We start from the raw sequence: 20,066 nt of genomic DNA, 5'->3' as shown, positions 1-20,066 counted from the left end.
AAGCTGGATGTTGCTTTCTCCTCATCAAGTCCCACAAGAGACAAAATGTACAAATCCTCCTCTCCTTTCCATCTCACTGTGCACATCTGTCTCCTCCTGCAGCAACTGCACAGGCAGGTTTTCCCCAGCTGCTTGGCTATGCTAACCCTGAGCACTATATATAGGACTCAACAGAAGCTAAATCAAACACAAACACACTCGAGCCAGTGATGTAGAGACAGAGAGAAAACAGCAACGGCGACGAGAAAAGCGGAGTGGCGATAAAGGATTTTCTATTTACCGTGTGCGCTGGCTAGCACAAGATCATCTTTACTGAGGTGTCGCTTACTCCCTCTTCCTCCTTGCTCTGATCTCCTCCCTTCTTCCGCGCTCTCTATGGGTGGGGAATTGTCAAACGGCTGCAGCAGCAGCAGCATCAGTAGCAGCTCCGGGGTCTGTGTGTGTGTGTGTGTGTGTGTGTGTGTGTGTGTGTGTGTGTGTGTGTGTGTGTGTGTGTGTGTGTGTGTGTGTGTGTGTGTGTGTGTGTGTGTGTGTATCTCTCTCTCTTCCTCTCTTTTTCCTCCGCCCCCTCTCCACACGCTCTCTTTCCTATCCTCCCTTTCCTCTCACTCTCTCCCCTCCCCCGAAGACCCTCCTCCTTCACACCCTTCCTCCATCATTTTCTCCTTTTCTCTCTCTCTCTCTCTCTCTCTCTCTCTCTCTCTCTCTCTCTCTCTCTCTCTCTCTCTCTTCCTCTGCTCAATTTCCCTCTGTCTCTCTCGAACTGTATGTGTGTGCAGCGAGCTGCAGAAATCCACTCTGTTGAATTAATCAGCCAGCTCCATTGCTACAACCATCAGCTACATCAGTAGGCCACAGTTAGGAGGAGAGGTATCACTGGCAGTAGGAAATAGGCATCTTGGAATCTGGACAATGAGAATAGTTTATTATAACAGACTCCCCCTCCTCTTCTCTGCTCTCCAATTCAGGTCCTAAATTAGGTAATTTAACAGGGTCTTGACTTGATGCTAAACACATCTAATAACATTGTTGATAGTATTAATAAATAGGGCAAAGTTTTTAAGTTTTGTATTTATGGCTGTGCAAAAGCATGCGAATAACGTTGTACCTTTCCAGTGTGTTCCTATGAGATTTGGGTCTTCCAGCTCCTTTAAAGTGCTCCTCTGCACAAATTTATGGTAACAAGTTATACAAGTGTAGTTTGGGTATGATTTCATTTGCTCTGACAATTTGTAATGAACTGTTGGTGGGCTGGGAGTGACACACAAATTTAGCCTATTATATTCCATGTTGACACATTTAAACTTGTATATTTGTACTTAAAACGCAAACTTTGATGATTAAACAGCCTTTTATCCTGTTGTTGAACTCTGTAAGCAGAAGAGACACAAATGAATATACTCCCACTTTATGCTTCCTGAATATAATTACACATATGGTCCAAAATGCTCTGTAAGAATAGTTTCAGCAATAACACCTTCTTTTTTTATTGTAGGATTTAGTTTATATAAGATTAAATGCTATACTGCAATTTTAGTTTTACTTCGTACAATTAATTCAGAGTGGAAAATTACCCACATCAGCAAAACTATGGTGGTTGGGAACATGAGCAGAAGGATGAATAAAGGAGAAGTGGACTATGCTACAGGAGGGGTTTGAGAAGTTGGGCAAAGCGGAGCTCGAGATGACGTGAGCATGCTAACGTGTACAATGACAGTGCTAACATGCTGATGCTTAGCAAGTAATGTTTACCATGTTTACCATCTTACTTTAGTCAGTTATCGTGCTACATTTGCTCAACAGTTTTTTTTTCAGTTTTATTCACTGATTACAGTCTGGAAACACAACTAGCATTAATGTTCGCTTAGCAACTCTGAAAGGCGGACCAATCCGCAACCAGTGTCGGTGGGTAAGTACGATGATGCATACTGATTGGTTAAAGCTGTTCCCTTGTTTCAAAATGAACCTAAGGTTTTTGATTCCTTATGAAGGTGACCCAGACCCATATATGCATTTGGGTCCGGTCCGGTGACACCAGGATAGTTATGAGCCAAAGTAGTGGACAAATTGAGGCGACATGAAAGGTTGAGGATTTAAAAAGTTATTTAAAAATCCTCTTAAGAGAATCAAGTATGTCTGTGCCCAATTTAATTTATGCAATAAGTAAAAAAAATGTGAGCCTCATGATGGCACTAGAAGAAACATCAAAGGATCATTATAATCATTCATCCTCTGGGAACCATGCATGTCTGTACAAAGTGTCTTAGCAGCCAACAGTTGATATTGCAGTGTGGACCAAAGAGGTGAACCAACTGACTGACCATTGCTGTCATCCAGCAAAAATCTATTCTATCATATCTATCATAATAACTACACTACCAACATTTTACAGCCACTTCTCAAGGCCACAAGGAGTGATTTTTCAATCATTTCACACATCATTGAAGTGCTTTCATGTCAAGTTTACTTCAAACACAAGCGAAACACACTTTTTTTATGTTAAATTCCACATGCATAAAATGTGGGCATAAATTTGATCCCCGTAGAACCCATTGTTCCATTTCCTGTCTGTTCCGAGTGTAATCCTCGCAGTTTCACAGCTTTTAGCCTTGAACTACAACACAGCACACACTTGCTATCACACTGCCTACACTGCCTTGTCACAATGAGTAATTATATCATATTGACATCAGCTTATGCGTGGGGACTCATGCATGTCCATGCAAGTGTATGTGTGAGTGTGGGTATACCACAGTTAGCCCCCTAAAAGGATTTAATCCGGTTAAAGGGATTTTCAATTAATCCAGGAGGGCCCTACATTTTTGACAGTGCTATATTTTTAGCATATTTTCCTTCTAATGCAACAGAATTTGTTTCCCGCTGTTAAGGGTAATATGATTTAGCGCTCTCCCCAGATAGATTGCAAATTTGCTTCGGACATTTTTGTCAGTGTGTGTTCTGAAATCAAGCCAACGCACACAGTTTATGTAACTAATTATCTCTTTGTCTCTCAGATGAACACAACTCTGCCATCATGCATGGAGGTTTTTCTATTTCTATGGCCAGCTCCATGGCCAGAAGAAAACTGAAAACAACTGTTTTTTTGGAAGCAGCACTGTGAGGTACTCATTATGGTTATGGTGCTAATCAAGTGCAGTATGACAAGAAGTTACAACATTTTTAAATCTACAAATATATACAGTTTACATCGGGAGTTCAAGGTCAAGTGTACAGTTATGTTCTTCATGTGACATTGAATCTAGTCTTGGATCTGTTGTATTGAAGGAAGATCAGACACCTAGTCTCCAAAGTAACAAATAATCATCACGGTAAAAAAAAAAAAAAAAAAAAGCTCAAATCACACTGATGTTATCATTTAAATATGATCCACTCACCAAGAAAAAAGGAAATCATTTCAAAATTTGTGTCTGCACTGAACCCCCTCAGAAAATGTAATTACAGCCCTTACTGATATACGTCATGTCTGTTTAGATTACTGCAGACATGAAGCTGCACAGGCCAGGGCGTGGGCACTGAGGTTAGTACAGGGAGTGTGTGTGTGTGTGTGTGTGTGTGTGTGTGTGTGTGTGTGTGTGTGTGTGTGTGTGTGTGTGTGTGTGTGTGTGTGTGTGTGTGTGTGTGTGTGTGTGTGTGTGTGTGTGTGTGTGTGTGTGTGTGTGTGTGTGTGTGTGTGTGTGTGTGTACATGTCTTTCTGCTGGTGTTCACAACTTTAAAGACAATTTGAGGGTTAAGATTTGGTTTTAGGGTTAAAATGAGAGTTAGGTTTAGGTTAGGTTAGGGTAGAGTAGGGGTTGTTTAAGGTTAGGGGTAAGGGCGGAGGGAATGCATCATGTCAACGAATGTCCTCCTTGTTTGAATATGTGGGGACTTTAACCTGAAGGTACATTAACTCATTGGGACTCGAGTCCTTGGCAGGGACAAAAATTGAGGTCCCCAAAGATAGTCAGCTTTTTGAGGGTCTACGAAAATTGAAAATCGCCGCAAGTGTGGAAAAACTTTCACCAAAATACCAATGCTCCCATCTGTACTACGTCAGTACTATACCGGTAACCAAAATAGGGCCCTAAGGGTTAAGATTAGGCATTTAGATGTGATAGGAAAGGTTAGGGTAAGGGGCTGGAGAATGCATAATGTTAACGAGTGTCCCCACATGGAGGTTCAACAAGAATGTACATGTGTGCATAAATACGTGGGTGCTTCTGAAAAAACAGGAATGGTTAATTAAAATTTACATGTGTTGGAACTGCAGTGAGCTGTTCCTCTCTTCATTATCAGATTATTTTTAAAACACTGTGAACACACCTTGTGGTCATTCGCTGGATGACAGACAAATACATTAAAGCTACAACAACTGACTTTTCTGACAACTCAGGAGCAGTATAAACAAATTATGAACACAGAATCACCATATCACCTTTTAATTTAATATTGTGGTTATCTCTTGTGTTTGCACTTATAGATTTTTGTTTTCCTCTTTTCGGATCATTTCTTCAGAAGACCAGAGCTCAGGAGTTTTATTTAAATAACAAGACAAAGGATGGACTGGGAAATGGGCTGGAAAAATAAGGATAATGTGGTTATACAGGAACATCTCAGAGAACACAATCTGATTCAATTAAGGAGAGAACAAAACCTCCAGCGTAAACACATCCTTTTGAATATCAGCTGTTAAAACAGCCTTGTGAGTCAAAACAGTGTGAGTTTTCTGAGTATCCTGTGGGTGGTGGTAGTATTATTCCAGCTGAGTTGTGAATTGAATTACATTACACTGGACTATTATTAACCCTTGTTTGTCTGTTAGATGAATTTACAGTGGAAATTACAGGGTCGTCTGAGACAACCCAGCTATTAGGGATTATTGATTAGATGTTCGTCTTTGCACTGTGACAGCCCATACCATCATGAGGACTATCATCTGACTGGACCCGCTGATAGCAGTACACAATTGTTGCCATAGGGATAGTGTCCAGGGAGACAGCTGTGGCCTTTTAGCAGCAGCCACACAGCACACAGAAGGTCATTCCTTACCTAGGGTACCTTTCTCCAACTGTCCATCACAGATTGTTTCCAGGCAACCTGTCCAAAGTTGTTGTTTTTTTTTCTTTTTCCGAGGAAACAATTAACTTCTCTGTATGTTTTCTTGTCATTTAGGAGCAACATAACAATTCAATTCATTCTTAGCGATACAGCAAAGATTAAACGCAACAAAACATTTTACACATTATTTAGCTGACTGCTTAGTATACTGTATAGGGCAGAGGAATACAGTGGAAAATGCCAGGCCAAAGTCCTTTTCCAGCAATACTCTCCAACGTGGGTACCACTACTCATCAAATTGGCCAAAACAAACTACTGCACTAACTTTGTGAAACCAGTTCTACACAGCCACACCAGCTACTATGATGAGTTGTTTTCTCCACACTTAACAGTACTGACCTGTGATGAAATGAGCATGCGAATAGTTTAATCTCAATAAGGTGGGAGACAGAATCTACTGCTGAAAGAAATGCAGAGGCTCAAGCTGTTCTCAAGCTGTTGATAATACAGCGGATATGAATCAAATGCTGAACTCATCTGTACTCGAGTGAGAACCATGTACACTTAACCACAATTTGGGCACAAATGGGGATTTTGTACTTTTCTGACTTTTCTGAATTGTACTGTCTAAAAACATAAAGGGGAGTAATGAAAATCAAACCATCAATGCCTCCTGAAGGCAGCAGAAACAAGCTGTGACTACAACATTAACATACAGTCTTATCACCTTTAAAGTTGACATGGGACAACATTAGTAATAAGGCTGCCTGATTTACTTTTGTCTGCGTGCAGTCTCAGACAAACTCCATGATGTTGAGGTCAATGATACTGAAGATAGTTCTGACTGCATGTTTGGGCTTTTTGCCATGGTGCAGAATGGATTTTGGATGGATTAAACACTAGCCTGATGGTATTGTACAATGGAAAATAATCTAAACATCTAAAGTGTTGAAATAATTTGCAGCATACTTTAAATTGAGAAACAGTTCAATTTTATGCAGATATTCTCATTATCTTCAAAAGAGATCGAGGGACACAATGTCATGATGCTAATATGTGATCAAATATGTGATTTGTTTTAAAGTGAAAAGCCACTCATTTTAAACTAATATAATATAACAGAGCAAACACTAAAGTGCCTCAAAAAACATGTCAAATAACCAAATGACGAATCAACAATCTGGTGCGTGTGAGTTTTGTACTAGCATATCTCTTCATACTTTTTTTTCTGGATCTGTTACTACATTTTTTTGACCATGCCCCTTTACCTTTAGCCCAGTTACTGTATACTGTACTGTATAATCATCAAGACCTGCTTATAAAATGTACTGCAGAAGCCTTTTCAGCATTTGCATTTACCAGATACAAGAAAAACATAAATATCAAATGAAGTTAAGCATTAAAATCAGATATTACCCCTGTTTTCTGTCAGTATCCCAACAAAGTAAGCCCCATACATCTGCTTGAGCAAATATAGTATGTAAGAATGACTCTTGTAACTGAGCTTCTCTCAGCTTAACTGATCCCATAGCTGAGTCTGTCTTTGCATGAATGACCATGATGCAGTTTGTGTGAGTGAAGCTGTCAGCAGTGACAGTGTAGAGACCATCAGGCACCCAGCTGGAGTGCCTCTGAACAGTATCTCCCAAATTTAAAAAAAAAAAAAACAGGAGCACGCACATACATACATACATACATACATACATACATACATACATACATACATACATGCATAATTACATAACATTACTGATTTCTGCTGCTGTTATGTTGCGTGTTAACTATGGTGGCAGATACAAAATTCCCAAAGCTGCAATGAATTTCGTTTTGTTTCGATAAAGGAGGGGAAAGTTGACATTGTGCTATGTTTCTTAGCTCATATACATAAAGGGAAGTGTCCAGTCGTTCCTGGAAAAGTTTTACACGTGATGACTTTTCTCAGCAGAAAAATAGAGTAATTATAATGTATGGGGCCAACAAATTGGAGATTATAGCAAATGATTTTGTTTTTTGTGCATACTTGTTTTTCTTACATGAACTTTTGCATGTGACAAACTATTTTAACCTTAGGGCAGCACTGAACTGAAACATGGTCAATAAAAGGTTTGCAAATGAGGATTGTTCCTCGCTGATCTTGCTCTATTTTTACTGGAACTAATTTCAAGCCATGGAGGCTTATAACAGAAGCAGCCATTATGCTCTGTCACTTCCCCTCTGCCAGTATGTCCACACTCCTGCAAATTGGCGTGTTGCCAAGACAACGGCTCATACACCTTGCCATCCGAGACCACCTGGAGAAAGCCTCCAAAGGACAAATTCACTAAATACACAAATACATGCATGAACATACTGTGCAGACAAAAATATACGTGGTGCTGCACATATACGCTCCTATACAGACTATAACACAGTGCACTCACTAACGTTCTCTATTTAGTTGCTACCACAGAATAACATCCTAATAGTTTCACTGCCAGAGGAGGGATATCAGTAAATATATATTGTGCTCGTAAGCGCGGATATCCTTTAATCTGGTATTTGCGGGGTAAAAAAAAACAAAAAAAAACATCATCTTTAACAAGAGTGTGATAGCAGTGAAGAGAGGCAATGGAATAGAGAAACACAGAGGTTATGTGTGTCTGTGTGAGGGAACTGACAAAACCAGGCCGGAGAAAGTGGAAAGTACAGCCTACCAGTTTCCTATACTGCTGTTTCTCTTGGCGAAGCGTTGCTACTTCAAGCTTCAGAGCTCGGTTTCTCTCCTCCAGCAGTCGAAAGCGGTTCCCATGGTAGACTGTCGAGTGTCCTGTCACTTGCTGGGATGAAACCTCATATCTCAACTGCAAGGCAAAAAAATCAAGTAAAATTACTAATTCTGGATATTGTTAGCATTATCATATTCTTTATGTTATTAATTGCAGTTGTTACTGTATGCCGTGTAAAACTGAACATGTTTAGGAGCCCGAAGCCACGCTAACAACTGTGAGGTTGTAGGTACTTTAGGCACAGCACTGCTTTGAGCTAAATGCTAACATCAGCATGATAACAAGCTCATCAAGACCATGCTGACATGCTGATGCAATGCAGGTGTAATATTTACCACGTGGTGTACATGGTAAATCATAGTTTGAAATGTTAGTACGCTAAGGGATCGTAAGGGATCACCAAAATCATAGGACACGTCAACCATGAGTCCAAAACAATGCTACCAATCGCTATTTGATATTGTAAGCAAAAACTTTTGAGTATCACAACAATGATTTAAGATCCCATCATCTGAGCACCCTGGATATTAGTACCAAATTTATTGGCAATTCATGCAATAGTTGCTGAAATATTTGACTAAAAATCTCAATTGTCAAATTCCAGGAAAGTCATGGGACTGCCAGAGCCAGTAGGCCTCACCCAAAGGTGACCACTGTCACTTCAAAATTATCTGGCAATTCATCCAATAGTAGTTGAGATAAGCACAGGACTGTTTGACCAACCAATTGACCAACTGGTGATCTTAAAATTGGAGAAAACAAGAACTTCATTGATATAAGTTATGAAAAGGTTACTGTCACTCCCTCTTAAAGCAATCTATCCCACCCAGTCAGTCAGTCACAGGGAAATGATTACCAGGCCTGAAAATGAAGCTGCTACTGCAACAGGTTTTGAGCCTCAGTAGGATTTACCAGTGTTTTTCTCCTTCGAAATTTTCTAGATGGCGTCAAATAGCCTTTGAAATCAAATTCCCCCCCCCCCCTCCATTCGAACCCCCCATGGAGATTTATTGCATATCTGTAACAGGCAGGCTGGAGGCTTCTCTTGAGGTATATGGATAGCTTCTGGTATTGCTCAGTTAGTCCTCCTTCATGAAAGACATCAATTTGAACAATTCTGATGGCACTTTTGAGTTCATAGTCATCTTGTTTTGGGATAGAGCTGCTTTGCTGTCAATCTGGTAGTTTTCAAAATTTCCAATCACTGTGAGACCACCAGAAGGGTTGATAAAAGAAGAATTGAGCAGATGTTTGGCTGAGGTATGAGCTGATTTAGGATAAGTGGATCTAAAGTCTGTCTGTGCCCCTGCAATTAAATACACTCCAAGGACAGGAGGATGCACTTTTCTCTAGTTTATGTCAGAAGAAAGAAATCTTCCCTGTATGTTAAACTAAAAACGAATTTGATGCTCTGCCACAATCTATTTACTTTGAGTGATATAAATGTATGAAATGGAGACATGTTGGAGAGCTACAATCTGAAATCCCAAATGAGGTGTAGTCTTCCTATTTGCTCCTGAAAAAGCACACTTAGCCAGCCCAGCCGCTCCAATATTACCACAGCTATAAAAGGAAAACATTATCACCCGAGACAAAAGAAACCTCTTGCTGCATTACTCTGAAGTCCGTTCACTTTCATCTTTTCAATCCCTATCTCTGCTCTCTGTCAAAAATTTTGAAATTACCATTTCCATTTGGAAGAAAATTAAGGCAGAGGTGAAAATGTCAGCCCATTGTTCTCTTCAAGCACTTTTTCCTTGTAGTAATCCCTGACAGACTAACCAACAGATGGCTCTAACATCAGTTTATATAATTCTAATATATCAATTAGCATGTTACCGGAACATTTGGGATCTAGAACAAGAAAGAACTGTCTCTCACACACACAAACAAAAACCAGATCCCTCTGACTGTAGGCCAGACTATCAGTCTCCGCTAAACAAATGTGAAAAACAAAGTTGCAGACAAGATGTCAGTTTAGCCAGACAGCAACCGAAGCCAGTATGATGGACCTGCCAAGCAGACAGAAAGACAGCCAGATCCACCTGCTCGTACAGCAGACCTGCCAAGCAGACAAGGCTACAGATAGACCCACCAGTGTAATACAGTGGACTTTCCAAGAACAGACAGGGAGATGGATAGACCTGCCAACCATTATGCTTGGTTTTCCAAACCAACAGACATGCTAACACATTCAGTCAGCCTATTTAGAGGGAGATATTAGGCCATATGGACATCTCTGTGAGAGCTGATTTATATGGAGAGAAATCTGACTTAAAATGCTCATATTTAACATTCATAGGCTCTTTTCCACTTTGAAATTACACATGCATTCACTGAAAGTCCAGATGCGGTTTCCAGCAGCATTTAAACACAGCAGAAGATTTTCTGTGTGGAGTTGGAGAGCATGAGGAGTTTCAAAAGTGTATATAAATAAATATTTTAAACATTTATAGTCACGTGTGTTCAGATTTGTTAATATATGTAAGAGTATTGCAACACACATTTGTGTATATGCAAAATTACGCACAAGTTGTTGAACACAATCTTATTTTGCATTTGTGATCATTTTGAGCCAAATGTTTCCATAGTTTTAGGAGTTTTCAGACCATAAAATTCAAAAAGAAAAACTCATCAATGACAGATTTGGTAACTTGACACCATAATTACAGAATGATAATGACACTTGTTCTGAATATTTACCATTACAAATTTAGGGCATTCTTTTTATTCCATACAAAATATTTATCCATAATAATTACAAAATATACAAAAATTAAAATCTCAATGGTAGCGGGATCAGTGGTAGCTATAAGACATCGAAGTGAGACCTGATACAGTACGTTCAGTCTGCTAATCAGTCAGCCAGGATCAGCCATGGCTCAGATCTGGTGGACGCAGACAACAGACCAGTTCCGTGTCAGGCAGCGCCCAATTGTGCCGTCCACTTCGGAGGCATCGTCCTTGTACTGAGGGAGCTGCCAAAGCTGCTCTGACAGGAGTTGCGTCAGAGTCGGGAATCATTGCACACTCATGCACACTGGGGTCACATAAAATACTGACAACATTTCTCTCTAAATGTGAGCCTGACACGGAGCTATTAAAGGGACACAATGAAAAGTACAAAGTACCATTCTGGGCCCGTGTGTTTGTTCTCACCTTCAATTCAGAGAAATTGAGCAACGTATCTGTATTTGTTTTTACATCCACAATTTGGCATTATGTCGGTCATTATGTAATGAGACAATAGTCTGTGGATGAATGATTCTTCATTTTAATATGCATCACAGTGACAAGCACAAACAAACAAAAAATTTAAATGAAAATCTTTTCCAAGTGTTTGTATATCTGCTACAGTAGGTTGCAAAAAATAGGTCGTTCCCCATTTTATTCACCTTAGTCTTATTTAATAATACAAGTGTAAGTGTTTCTGTAGTATATGTCTCCTCTGTCCTATCTAAGGATTCTGAGTTCTACATGCAACATTTGGGAATACACCAATAGTGTGCACTCAAAGAAAGTCTACTATAATTTTAACCACGTTTCTAAATAAAGGCATTAAAAGGGATGGCTGGGCAGTGTCAGGCGATCTTATGACTGGAGTTTAACCTTGGTTCAGTTTGCTTGGTTAATATTTCAATAAAATTAGGTTTCGTCGTTTTCGGTAACACACAATGACAGATACTTTCACTTCAGATGTTATATTACATGCACATTATTTCATTTATGTATTTTAAGGGGAGATTTTTTTGTGTGTGTGTTTACATACTATAAAGGTCAAAGTTATGGAAGATGCAAGAGTACCAAACATACTGTTTTGTGTGTCAGCAAAACAGATAACTGCGACAAAGGGCTCCAATCTGGGTTCCTTGGCTGGTGTATTTAACTGTCATATTTCTGTGTTAACATTTCATGAACACATTCCTGGGGGGAAAAAAGTATTTATTCCTATGAAAGCAATGTGAGCTGTACAATAATATGGGGAACTTTCTGTGAATTGTCTGACCTGCCCAACACTTGGTGTCACCACCAGTGATGGGTACACTGCGAACGGATTATCCATTTAAAACTGATGAACAACCGGAGGCTGTTGTAACTCTATTATCCAAAGCAGCAGATAATGTGGGCGGCTATTAAGATGTTACAGCATATAATTATGTAATAGTTTTGTTTTGTTTTTTTACTTTATGCCTTGGACTGTTGGGCATCCTTCCACTTTTCTCGTAATTAATAGCTCCCAGTTTTAATTCACCATGACACAGGCAAATGTGTGAATTCATGCAATAATTTATGGGGGGGGGAAACACATTTTCCAGTATTTTTTTTTTAGGAATTTCTGCTTTGTTGGTAGGCACGTGTTAAAGGGACACAGAAGAATGGATTAGGAGAGCAGCATGTGGTTGCTGGATTTGAACCAAGGGCATCGTGGTTGAGTCGTGTGTGCTCAGCTGACCAAGCCGCCAGGGTACCCCCACAGTAATCTTATTTTGACTAGGAGTAATTTAAATAAATTGCCACATCGCCATCTGGTGTGTGTGAGTGGAACACATGCATCAGTACTGCCTGATGCTGTCACCCGGGGGATGTTCAGCTATTATGAAACTACCATGAAACACATATTCAAAAAAGAAAATGTTTCATTTGAAGACCATAAAGCTACGATTGTCCAACCTCACTATTTTTTATTTTTTTATTTATGTGTTTTTATAGTGGAGGCAGAATTCAGAGTCCACTCAGTAGAGACATAATTCACTATCACTGCTCCTTAAAGAGAATACGTGTTATCTTTTTTTTTCCAAAAAAAATTATTATCAGCGAGAATAGCCACAGTTAATAACATTGCCCCTACCTTTAAAGGCACTACCCTCTTTGTCCCGAAAGGACTCTCTTGCCTTCCCGTCACATCACAAACTGGTAGCGGAGGCAGAAGCGACACGTCCGTGTGTGCGCGCACGTGTGTGCCTGGTGTGCGTGTGAGCGCAGTTGCGACGAGCGCTTCCGATCTGCAGCTTAAATAGCGTGCCGTGTCGGTGAGAAGCTGTGTCTAGCTGGAAGTTATCACCCCTAACAGCCGGACCAAAAACAGTAGCTACCTTCCTGGCAGTCTCCCTCACACACACACACACACACACACACACACACACACACACACACACACACACACACACACACACACACACACACACACACACACACACACACACACACACACACACACACACACACACACACACACACACACACACACACACACACTGACTTAGTCCGGCCCTGAATGTGTTAACGATTTCTGTTCCTCGCTTCAGTCGCGTCGTAACCTCCCTCTTCACCCCCCCCTTCTCCTTCTCTCTTGGTCTGTCTGATCCACAGACATGTGCACGGCCTGTTCAACTGAGCAAAAAAATAAATAAATAAATAAAATATAACGTCACACAAGCAGGAAAAAAACAGACAAGCGTGACAGCTTTCATTTAAACGGGATGTGTAAATCTGTTGAGCGGTGAGGTCTGAATCATTACATCACAGGCAGCCTTTTTTTTTTTTTCTTCTGAATGAAGATAATAGTTTTATCTCTTGTTGTCAGTGGCAATTATATATATATATATAGTACATTACTCCATCCCACATATACACATACAGTGTTGTGCAAAGTTTTTAGGCAAGTAGATTGATCCCTATCCATGACACAATTCACGTGTTTTCAGGCAGTGGGATTGTCATCAGGTGTTTAGCGGGTGCTCTATTTTATTTAAAGAACAGGAATATATCAAAGTCTAAGTTTCACAATACATGTTTGCGGAGGTGTCTCACGGCATGGAGATTTCTGAGGACGTCATATAAACAGTTGTTGATCCTCATGAGCCTCGAAAAAGTACAAAATAAAAACATCTGTAAAGAGTTTGGACTCCACAGTCAGACAGATTGTTGTAAAACTGGAGCAAATTCAAGACCCTTGTTATCTTCCTCAGGAGTAATCGACCAACAAAGATCACTCCAAGAGAAAGGGTGGTAATAGTAATAGTCCTCGATGTCTCGAAGGAACCCAAATGTAACTCTCTCAGGCTGGCTAATGGTAATGTTCATGTGTCCACCATTTGAACAACACAGGTGTGCCTGGCAGGGTGACAAAGAGAAAACTACCGCTCTCCTAAAAGAACATTGCCGGCCATCCGCAGTTTTCTAAAGATCACGTGGACGAGTCAGAAGGCTGCTGGGAAAAAAAAATCTTTGAGGACGGATGAAAGTGGAGGTGAGAAGCGTTATGTTTGGAGAAAGGAAAGTCCAGCATAATAACCTGTGACTGAACGGTGGCGGGAGTATCATGGTTTGGGTCTGTTTTGCCGCATCTACGCCTGGACTGGTTGCCATCATTGAAGGGGAATGGGTTAAAATTCCTCCAAGCAGATGTGCAGGACTAATGGACAGTTACCAGAGATGTTTAGTTGCAGTTATTTCTGCTCATGGGGTTCCAGCTGTAACTCAGATTGTAGAGCAGGTTGCCCGCTGATCATAAGGTTGGTGGTTCGATTTTTCCGGGTTCTCCTGTCCACATGCGGATATGATCATTTCCCTCAATCAACAAATGACCAGACATAATAATTATATTTGTTTTATTGGGTTCCCCTGAACTACTTTTAGAAAAATTGAAAATTCTAAAAGGTTTCAGAAACTTTTAAGCACCTCCGTATATCATATCAAGTACAATATATCTCAATATGTTTCGGCCTTTAGTGTGTCCAGCTTTTGGTTGTTATTGCTTGTACCTTTTCTCGAGCATAAACATCAAATCTACCCCGTCTACATGTACCCATGTTCCTGGACATCCCTCGTACGCACGCAGCCCTATTCATCTTCTCCAAATCCCCGAGAGGGAACAAAGTAAATCAGCGTGGGGTTTTTTAGTGAGGTTACATCAGCAGCAGAAGGCACTCGGTGTATTCTATCGATAGGCATTCTCTGTGTTTAACACCGGGGGACGGGGGACGGGGGCGCAGGACGGACGAGAGGACAGAAAGAAAGGGACACGAAGCGTGCGTGAGCGAGAGGAGAAAGCAGAGCATACGCTCCGTTCCACTCTGTTGCCTAGCAACACTTGCTCACTGTCTGTTCTCATCTTTACCGTCGACGCGTCACCCCTCGCAGCGAATTGGTTTCCAGGCCTGACGCGAGGCCTTGTGAGACAGGGGTTCGGGAACAGATGGAAACTGGAATGGGCAGGAAAAAAGGCATTTACCCCTTTAAAAAAAAAAAAATGCAAACAGCTGAAGGCAAAATGTCATTTAACCGCTGAAACAGGCTGCTACTTTTAGACCACATTGCCGCTTGGCCTCTTTTTCAGCTGGCCATGTTTGTTCAAGGCTTGAAACAGCCCTGGTTCCTCTAGAGGATGAGTGGTATGGCTAATGGCAGCTGACGGATGCCCTAACGTTTTCTTTCATAACAGGGGGAAAAATCTGAGCATCAGGAAGTTAATCGGAATCAGACAATGGCATTGCAGCTGGCATCTAACCTCCTGAACACTTTCCAGCAAAAGAAAAAAAAATAAACACAGCAGCAGGCAGGTTTACATTTGTTAAGGTTGATGAGGTAACAAAAGATTATTGAAGACAACAGCTTTGTGTTCAAAAACACAAAACTCTCTTCCTAGAAACTGTTAAGACTGTAAGTGCACAGCAGGGCTGAGATTAAATAGCACTCAGAAATAAAGCTGCTGTCTGGGATGTTGAGATCTCATCATAATTTTGTTACATCTTGTCAGAAAATATAGGAAAGACACCTTATCACTGATAAGATATCCAAATGAGGTGTAATTCTTTGAACTTTACAAACATTTGAAATTATTTCTCTTGTTGGTGGCAATTAAGGGGCTGTCTAGAGGGAATTTGACATTCCTATGTTATGCAGGGTTCAATACCTCAAGTGGCTGTGTGCTAAATATTAAAAGGTATGGAACACAGTTAGTGGCATTAGTCCCACTTTTATATATTGTATCAGAAAAGGAAAGTGACAAACATAAAAACTGTTATCTAGCATTACAACATAATGATGTGAAATGAAACGTTTTTAGATTACAGGGAGAAGTTGTTCCTTTTTTTTATTCCAAAAACAGCCCTTAAATGCTGTGCTTTATCCACAGATTTACTCAACAGTGTATTAATAACAGAGTAGGTCTGTGAACCATTTTAGACAAGATAAGCATGACTGTTTAGCATCACACTCTTGTAGGAGCCTGTATGTGGATATATAACCCAAGTTTACAACCATACATCACTTGCGCATTCATTATTATTAGTACATCAATTATGGATTTGTAGTTTATCAGTCAAAGACAGCAATTCAATCAATACAGAGCCTGAGTTCAGCTTAGTTCAATGCTGGCCTTTATTTTTTTTCACTGTACTTTTGCTTTGTTGCTTTGTTTCATTTGTCTTTCTGAAAAGCTAAAACATGATTACATACTTACATATATTACATTACATACATATTTTGTTTTTACTTTAAGCTAACTAATAGTTAATAGTAGTAGTTCTCCACAACCACAGAGCCAATGATATTTTACTGCAGGCCTATCAAATGATACATTCAAATCTTATCAGCAAATAATAGATCCCATTTACCCAGGTTGGAGATTAATATCCCTTGAGTAAGTTTTATTTTAGCTGCTGCAGCAGTAGTCATCTCCTACAGCATGCAGTACAACAGTACCTTGCTCTTGGTGTGCTGGTGGTGATGGTGTATGTTTCTGGCAGCGATCATAGCCAGCTGTCTCTGAATCCACTGTAACTCCATCTGAGACTGCCTTAGCAGATCCTCCACATTAGCACTGGACAAGTGATCCCGCATTATCACCTGCAAAACCAAACGGAGAGATTACCTACTGAGTCAACAATACAAACCTCCATATACACACCGAATGAATATTCAGTGCAGTTAATGTAATATTGGCAGATTCACAGAAAACATGCATACACTACAATCAAGTACCGTGGCTATCAAAAGGTACAATTTACTAAAGAGATACTTGGTAATTTTTTTTAATTTTTCTTGGTTCAGACTTATACTCTAGTGCCACTATATTTCATGTTAAAGTATACAAGTATTTTTCGCATGCAATTTCCTGTATGAAATTGATGCAGATGTATTTGTCATATTTTACTTTTACAGTGAGCACATTCACCACTGCACTTTACCATTCATTTTTTCATTTTCTCAGTGTTGTTTTAAAAATCAATATTAGATCCATTGTAAACAAACGGTAACAAAATCAACATCATTCCAGAAATATAATACCAGAAAGTCAAAGTGTTTGACAAATCCCAGATTAATCTATATCGTGTAGAAAATATCTTTTTGATGTTAAATTCTATTTTATTATCATTTATTTCCCCAATACAAAGTTGCCCTGAAATAAATTATTTTACTGTAGCCAACAAAAACATGCAATTACACCTACAAAAGAAATAAACAGTATATACATGTGATGAAATCACAAAGAATGAAAGGTATGCTGCATAATAAGAGCACTAATAAATCTTACAAAGAGTTGTTTTTTTTGGCACTTACTGTTCAATTGCTTCATCTTCTTTCATAAAAAAAAAAATATAAAAATAAAAAAATAACACAACTTGCTTGTTGTTGTCAGTTCATGTTTAGGTACATAATCAATCCCTGACAGACAAATCACCCACATGTTATAAGTTATATAACTATTCCAGTTAAACATTCTTGTCCCCTTCATCAGTTCGTCCACATGCGTTTGTAGGTGCTGACTGGTATGATTGATACATCATATGTGGCTACATGTGTGCGCACACTGTGTACATGTGTGTGAGTGTGTTCAGTGGGAGGGAGGGAGGGAGGGGGAGAGAGAGAGAGAGAGAGAGCCGGAGGGGGAGAGGGAGAGAGAAAGAGAGAGAGAGCAGGAGGGGGAGAGGGAGGGAGAGAGAGAGAGAGAGAGAGAGAGAGAGAGAGAGAGAGAGAGAGAGAGGGAAAGGGGAGAGAGAAAGAGAGAGAGAGGGGGGGAGAGAGGGAGGGAGAGAGAGCGGGAGCTCCACTCAGTTACATAAGACAGGATTACTGTATCCCTGCAACACAGAGGGGTGGGGAGAGCATGGAGAAAAGAAAAAAAAAAAACATCAGCTTTTATCAGTTGGTGCTAAATCCCCATCTATGCTGACCTGCTTAGTACACACACACTTACACACAGGAATACTGCAGTAACTACAGAGCACTGACATATGTGGGGTGGAGAAGGTTAAGGCTGCTCGTACCTCAGTAGATTTGATTTATCTGACTGCATCATAATAAAAGCTCAAACGTCTGACTTCAGTCATGTTTTAGGCAAACGCACTTCTTTTATAATAATCAGAAACAGCAGAACAAGATCAGACTTTTCAAAAAATTTAAATGAAGCCTTTTTGATAAGAGAAACTCAAAACGTGACTGGCTTTTTGGATTGCAATCAACAACAGTGTGTCAATAATTAATGAACACGGACAGCACAAAAGTCATTTGTTTAGTAGGAAATTTTTTTTTAAATAAACTGGCTCCTTCTTCCATTGCTTCTTTGAGCCTCAGCCAAATGCTCAAGCAGATTCTCTGTGCTGACTCACCTTGGACAGCTTCTATTTCTTCACAGGGGATTGTGGAGGAGGAGAACAGACACAACAACAACAACAGTACACAGAGCTCAGGAGTCCTGTCGATCTACGCAGAAATGTCCCATCCTGCCAAGACCTCTACGAACCCTCAGTGATGCCAAAGCATCTCGAGCACGGATTTATCAAGGTGAGAGGAGAGAGCTGTGCCTACGTCATTATCCAGGCCTGAACGGGGTTTCGCATGTGTCATCTAACTATTAACTAATCAGTCAACCCATTACTGATTAATTTCATGATATCGTTGCTGTATTTTGAAGCATCCCCTTCCTCTGAAGATGTTAGCGTGTTACTACTCTGAATGTAGTTGGCTCATCTGAGCAAATAGATTTTTCTGTTGAAGTGTTGACACATAATTATACCCACAAAAAAAAAAAAAAAAAATCTGTGTCGAAATACAGTCGAGTAATAGGTTTAAGATAATATTTTAAAGCCGTGAATGGTTTCGGAGCTCTGCTGTGAGGTCAAGTTCCTTAAAACTGTTAATGCACATACTTTAACTGCAGTGGAAGAGTTTCAGAAACTGAAAAATGCATATTGTACACTCAAAAAAGGGACAAACATTATAACTTAATGTATACGATACCACAGCTTACAAACTGCAAATAGTGTAACCTATTGACTGTCACTCAAAAACACTCCAGAAGCACATTACACTGTTCTTACCCATAGAATAATGGTCTTCAGTTACTCTCATCCTCTTCACAGGGATCTCGTGTTTTGCCGACGTCTCTCTTCTCTCTCGTGCCGGTTGTCACATCTTACATTCCTCAACAAATCCTACAAAAATACAGACACACTGAGCTGAAAAACGGTACACTGCAGACTCTGTGGTATCCATGGCTTCAAATGGGTTTTGGTGCTCATAGCGCATGTGGCTGTCAGTATTTTTGGATAGCTTGTACCTCTTATGACTTGCTCTTCTGAAACAGAAGTCAGTTATGATTCAGAATTTTCTCTCACAGCGTTCTTGTACCCAAGGCTGCCTGCTATGTGACCATATGGCACACTTAACAAGAGGATGAAACATGAACAGGAGGTAGGTGTGTGTGTGTGTGGGGGCGGGGGGGAAGTTATTCAAGGCCAAACTCTCACCTGTATGAGGGGAATAGCCTCATTAGGGTAAATCATGGCTGCAATCTTGCGGTGGACTTAATCCTGAGGTATTCTGCTGGGATAAAAATCTATACGACACGAACGCATGAAGACACCTTTAAGTTTTCACTTGTGTTGCTCAATTAGCTGTTTTCAGAGTGGGTGGGTACATGCTGTTTGTTTGACATCTGCTGACTTCCTAAATAATTTTGTTAGAGCAGAATACAACTACAATGGGGAAAAAATGTATTGCATTAAATGATTTTGTCAATATATCAGGGGCAGAAAAACTCAATAAGCCCTGACATATAACTTTATAAAAGGTGCTGTGGCTTTAATATTACTAACAGCCTATTGACACATCCAGCCAACACCGACTCATTTGAATTTGTATTTCTGGACACAAAAAAATATTGAAAACCAACCTTCTCCGTCTCCTGTGGACCTTGCAGTAGTACACTGGGTTTAGCTACACTTTCAAAACACGAC

General features: G+C 40.1%; 1 protein-coding gene across 8 annotated transcripts in view; it reads right to left on the bottom strand.

Moving 5' to 3' along the window:
- The window catches only part of rimbp2a (RIMS binding protein 2a), a 66,030-nt gene extending 46,520 nt beyond the window's left edge, over positions 1–19,510 (bottom strand). For 2 of the 8 annotated variants that reach the window (XM_069703799.1, XM_069703816.1), the window contains exons 1-3: positions 19,149–19,499; positions 16,531–16,674; positions 7,753–7,899 (exon numbers count right to left, since the gene is read on the bottom strand). In XM_069703799.1, coding sequence (XP_069559900.1) covers positions 7,753–7,899; positions 16,531–16,668 — 285 coding nt within the window. In that variant the 5' untranslated portion in view covers positions 16,669–16,674; positions 19,149–19,499. Of the gene's footprint in view, positions 1–7,752; positions 7,900–12,673; positions 12,866–16,530; positions 16,675–19,148 lie in introns of those variants that run through there. The other 6 variants (XM_069703808.1, XM_069703860.1, XM_069703826.1 and 3 more) reach the window with 6 other exon arrangements.
- Between the last annotated feature and the right edge of the window lie 556 nt (positions 19,511–20,066).

The sequence above is a fragment of the Brachyistius frenatus genome, unplaced genomic scaffold (assembly GCF_029030835.1).
Source record: "Brachyistius frenatus isolate BFR_SWC_R1_liver_20210118 unplaced genomic scaffold, ASM2903083v1 Contig_3, whole genome shotgun sequence".
Taxonomy (NCBI): domain Eukaryota; kingdom Metazoa; phylum Chordata; class Actinopteri; family Embiotocidae; genus Brachyistius; species Brachyistius frenatus.
This window is presented reverse-complemented; position numbering and strand designations above follow the sequence as displayed.